Source organism: Musa acuminata, chromosome BXJ2-1 (genome assembly GCF_036884655.1).
Source record: "Musa acuminata AAA Group cultivar baxijiao chromosome BXJ2-1, Cavendish_Baxijiao_AAA, whole genome shotgun sequence".
Lineage (NCBI taxonomy): Eukaryota > Viridiplantae > Streptophyta > Magnoliopsida > Zingiberales > Musaceae > Musa > Musa acuminata.
The window spans coordinates 15,462,124-15,467,401 of NC_088338.1; the positions used below are offsets into that span (position 1 = coordinate 15,462,124).

At 42.4% G+C, this 5,278-nt stretch overlaps 1 protein-coding gene across 3 annotated transcripts; it reads left to right on the forward strand.

The window, feature by feature from the left end:
• Window positions 1-609: 609 nt before the first annotated feature.
• On the forward strand, window positions 610-3,839 carry LOC135599009 (AP2-like ethylene-responsive transcription factor TOE3). Of its 3 annotated transcripts, none has more exons than XM_065093632.1 (10): window positions 610-1,383; window positions 1,504-1,529; window positions 1,658-1,688; window positions 1,779-1,866; window positions 2,009-2,154; window positions 2,246-2,290; window positions 2,481-2,572; window positions 2,664-2,815; window positions 2,909-3,041; window positions 3,188-3,400. In XM_065093632.1, the coding sequence occupies exons 1-10, from the start codon at window positions 833-835 to the stop codon at window positions 3,247-3,249; spliced, it is 1,326 nt and encodes a 441-aa protein (XP_064949704.1). In that variant the 5' UTR covers window positions 610-832; the 3' UTR covers window positions 3,250-3,400. The 3 variants fall into 3 exon arrangements, with proteins under 3 accessions (XP_064949704.1, XP_064949702.1, XP_064949703.1); XM_065093630.1 differs by having other exon boundaries at window positions 615-1,383; window positions 2,909-3,103; window positions 3,188-3,839; XM_065093631.1 differs by lacking the exon at window positions 2,909-3,041 and having other exon boundaries at window positions 688-1,383; window positions 3,188-3,687.
• Window positions 3,840-5,278: the final 1,439 nt, after the last annotated feature.

Consider the following 5,278-nt stretch of genomic DNA (forward strand, 5'->3'; position numbering starts at 1 on the left):
CATTGCTCTTTCTCATAAATAACTACAGGAAGATTCCTCATTCGTCCTCATGTTGACATCAAATTTGATCAAGCGAAACAAGTATCTGTTTACAAGCTCTCTATCAAGGACGAACGAGCAGCATAAGTAGCCATTGTTTTGACAAAAGCTTTGGGAATCAGATTGGATAAGGCAGAAGAAAAGGCTGATGAAAGCCAGTAAAAGGAGTACTTAATAAGACTCTTCCGAGGGAACAAATGTGCTGTACACCTGAGTAGGATTCAGTGATGCAGGGGATGGTTTCTATCTCTTGCCCATTTCCACCGGTATAAAATGAGTCGGAGTGGGCTGTGGTGAGCGAAATGGGAGTAAGAGAACCCATACGAGTGACCGGTAGGATTGGATCGAACCAAAGGAAAGGAATGTACGGAGAGAAAGAGGGTGAGAAGTAGACATCAAATCACACCATCCACCACCACCACGATGGTCGCTCCGTCCCCCCGAAAGGAAAGCTTTCAATTCGTTGATGCATCGGTGAAAGCTCTTTCCTATCCTTTTTGCTTTATGCAACATATAAAATATTATCGTTCTCGCCGATGCCAATTTTGAGGGGTACCAAGTTGAGTAAAGCTGTTGCCTTTGGGCATCGGAACACTTTCCCCTGCCGCCTTTTTGCCTCATCCCCGACTACGTTTTTGTGGACTTTGGAAGAAGTAAACGGGAAGGAGAAAGCCATATATATTATATAGAGGATGTGGAAAGAAGAGAAAAAGATTGGATTTTGAGGGTGGGAAGGACATAAAGTTGTGTTTTTACCGAGCCCAAAGGGGTAAATAAAGGTATCGGCCTTTGGATGGAAGGAATGTGGGATCTCAACAGCACGGCCTCATTGGCGGTGGAGGAGGACGACGACTCTCCTGCAGCCTCAGCCGCTGGGGACGGCGGAGAGGAGGATAGCAGGAATGTAGCGGCGGCCTCCTCTGCCGAGGCCGAGAACAATGCCTCCAGCCCTTCCGCCCTCATCATCGAGGCTTCCGATGAAGGGGAGGCAGACGGCAGCGCCGGTAAAGTCTTCGGATTCTCCATCTCCCGCCACCGCGAGGATAGCCCCTGCGGGGAGAGAGAGCCCGCGATCGTCACCCACGAGTTCTTTCCTTTGAACGGCAAAGCAGACGCTCGGGGCGGCCGCGGGGCAGGCTGTGGTGCTTTGCCACCGCGGCCGCCCCCTAGTTCGCACTGGGCCGGCGTCAGCTTCTGCCACTCGTCGGAGCGGGTGGTGGTCGGGAAGCCGGCGGAGGTTCCCCAACAGGTGAAGAAGAGCCGCCGCGGACCGAGGTCGAGGAGCTCCCAGTACCGCGGCGTGACCTTCTACCGGAGGACCGGCCGATGGGAATCCCACATATGGTTAGCTTTCTCTCCTCCTTCCCTGTCTTTCAAGCACCAAAAGAATGGATCTTGAACCCGTTTTCTGCCTACTTGAGCAGTCTCATGCTTACCTTTGTTGCTCCTCCTCCTAATCCGCAGGGACTGTGGAAAGCAAATCTATTTGGGTAAGTACGGAGAGGTTAGCGAACAGGGTCTATAAAAAGAGGAATGGTTTCTGCCGACATGAGTCTTTTCTTCGATCTAAAGAGTTGCAACTACTGATTGCTTCTTATCTGGATGATCTTATCTGTAGGTGGATTCGACACTGCGCATGCTGCTGCTAGGTGAGTTGATACAGTGTCACCTGCTGTGGCTTAAATTTCCGATTTAGTGGCTTGCGGTATACGAGATGTGGATTGCAAATTTTACTGCAGGGCATATGACCGCGCTGCCATAAAGTTTCGGGGAGTGGATGCAGATATAAACTTCGATCTGGACGATTACGAGGAGGAACTAAAACAGGTGAGGCAGTGTGATCATCCTTTTCTATATTTTTCAGTTTTTTACTTCACTACTTTGTTCATCATTGTTCGTCACTCCCTGTTAGAGGAATACAAGCATGAATTGTGATTCAATAGAAGGTGTTTGAATGGTTTGGATGCAGATGAGCGATCTCACAAAGGAAGAGTTTGTTCATGCTCTTCGACGCCAAAGCACAAGCTTTCCAAGAGGCAGCTCCAAGTACAGGGGTGTCACCTTGCACAAATGTGGGAGATGGGAGGCTAGAATTGGCCAGTTCCTGGGGAAGAAGTATCCTCTTTCCTCCATTGCATTACCAAAATCCTTGGTTCACCTACTCATGTGTAGTCTAACAACCATTGTGCTATCCATTCTTCAACAGGTATGTTTATCTTGGCCTCTTTGACACCGAAATCGAAGCTGCCAGGTATCTGAAACTCTTAGTTTTTCTCATCATGCTTTGTTTAAACTGTCTACTTTGCTTCTTATTTACATTGGGATAAGGAAACTCAGCATTTTCAGGAAAGAAATAGATACAAAGAAAAATTCACATCATTCTTCATAGTTAGAAAATTATGGATTGGTGGGATCTGACCAGTTTCATTTTGGAGATACAGAGCTTATGACAAGGCTGCAATCAAGTGCAGTGGCAAGGAAGCGATAACAAACTTTGATCCGAGCATCTACTTGAACGAGCTCGATATCCAGAGTGAGTTCCTTGTTGTTGCACACTTCTTTGTCATCATATCCTGTTGTTAAGTTTCTCTTACCTCTGCGATCTACATGTCAAAACTGTTTAGCTGGCACGATTGAGCATAATCTGGACCTTAGTCTGGGGAGCTCAGGATCCAACAGGAATAACCTTGATCAAAGAGACAAAGGCTCTAGTGGAATGGACCAAGGAGTTCGAATTGGTCCCGAGCCAGAATGGAGTCGCAACACCAGATTGAAGGTATAAATATCATTCCAATTTGCTTGTCGCTTCTCCTTACTAAACTGGATCGAAGGACTCCATATCCTTAAACTTAAACCTCTGGTGCATTAGTTTCATGAGAAGCTTAAGCTGCCTGAAGATAAAGCAAACGGGAGTTATAAATCACAAAACATTAGCTTCCTTCATTCTCCGACTCTCTTTGAGGCCAATGAGATGTGCAATCACCAACAGCTTCGAAGCAATGGTGAGACACTTCCAATAGTCCAAATCATACCGCAGCAGTTTAATCCCCCTTTATTTCATCAAGTGGGTATCCCCCAATCAAACCGAAATTGATGTTCTTCTGTGATACTTTAACGTAGCTAATCTTAAAACCCTTCCATGCTGCAGTATGCAAGCAACAGGGAAGGAGCAAGGACTTCTGTCGCGCTTTCTTCATTGACTGCTGGTGAGCGACACCAGAGTCATTTAGGTCAGGTGAAAGGCAGCATGACTTGGCTGTTGCCCGCCATGCCATCATCTCAATTGTTCTCGGCCACCACTTCCGCAGCATCATCAGGATTCCCACCACAAGTAACAGCGCTGCCATCCAATTTGCAGCAGAAGAATGAGTGTCAATCTTCCGTGAGACACAGCTGAAACAAAGTGCCGTTCAGTGGTGGAATCCACCACTATGCTGACGAAAGACCCATTTCGGCTTTGTTTTGTTGCAGTTTTAAACCAAACAACTACTAGAAAGCATTAAAACTTTGTCAAACTTTTGAGTGCAAATGAGACAGCAAAAGTGGCAAGAAGGGTGGGAAGAACTGATGTAGCATCATATCAGAAGACAAGATGCCTTCATTTGAAGTGGTATTCTGAAGTTTAAAGAAGGGTTGTAGTATTACAAATCTTCATGTAGTTTGGTCTTCTACTTTGCTCTCTCTAACATTTTGCCTGCAAAATTTGGTGGTAAATGGAGACCAGAGAAAAATGAATGATAGTGTTGTAAAACCCACACATATTTGGGAGTCTATATTTGAATTATTTTACACATGTTTCATGCAGAGATGCCATCAGCTTGAAAACCTTCTCTGGTAGCAATCCTGTGTTTTCAACAATTTGGCATGCAGAAGAAAATGGCATATTATGTTTTGTGTTACAAGTCAATATTATATGTAATATCTTCAGATTTTGGTACTACCTGAATAAACCCACCCAAAGGTGAGATTGGCAAATAGAGGGTGGTAATGAATGCTTGGGACAAGCAGAGATGCTTCCTGGTGAAGAAAGAATTCAGCCAATTGTTTCTAGTTTTGTTCACTAATTAGTCTTTTTCTTTTCTAAGAATGAGTTCACTCCTTTTTTTTTAGACATCCGAAAAAGAACAATTTTACATATAATTGCAATAGAAACTTTTATTTATGTGTGGCCAATCCGAGTCTACCTCGTGTCCTGTCAATTGTCGATCACTGTCGACTTGATACCATCTTATACATGTACACTCAATCATTATTTTATGTCCTCCTAAAGAAACTTAAGGATACCATAACACCAACCTCAAAACATAAAATACTTATCAATCTCAACATTCTTTCAATTGGTTTATATTTTATCTACCGCCACTTCAGAAGATAAAATAATTTTGTTTTGTATGTTTTTCAATCTTCGTTGCTCAATCTTATAGAATCTCTAATCATTGTATTTATTTTTGACTCTTAAACTAGTTGTTAGGAAGGGAGATAAGACTTCTAAAATCAAAAGAAATTACAAAGATCAATAAGTCAAAAATATACTAGAAAATTGATATAAAATTTAACGTGGCTTGATAATTTCCATCTACATCTACGAAGAAATCACATTCTTCACTATATAAGAGAAACTACAAGATCATTAACTTATCCTCACTCTAGTATAAATTTTTTTATATAAACTCGAAACTATTTATATTTTTTCTCTTATCATCTTTGAAAATCATAAAGAAAACTCAAAAGCACTAAAATTATTTCTTATGTCTTAGTTTTCTCCATCAAAACCCTAATTTCTAGAGTTTTCTTCTTTTAAGATTACTCTTTCTTGTTCTAAGATTTCTTATCCTATCCTACTTTGTATAACATTGATTTCAAGAATCTAAAGATATTTATCAATTTCAACACTAAGTAATTCTTTTTTTCTTTTCTTTTGAGACAAATAACCTTTATTCTTTTGAAAATATACATGGAAAATATACATGGAAAATCTTCAACGTGTTGATGATAATATTACATGTACATTGTTGGGCTGATAGCCCATATTTAGCCCATGTGGGCTAGGGCAGCCCACAGCCCACACCCCCTCTTAACCTAACCCTAATTAAGATTAGGGGGGTATGGTGGCTGCGTTTTAGAAGCAGAAAAAGGCTATAAAAAGGCAGCAACGAGGCAGATCTTGAGAGCCACGGGATTCCAAAGAGAAGAAGGAGAACAAGGCAGAAAAGGAAGAGAAAGAAAGGGAAGAAGACAA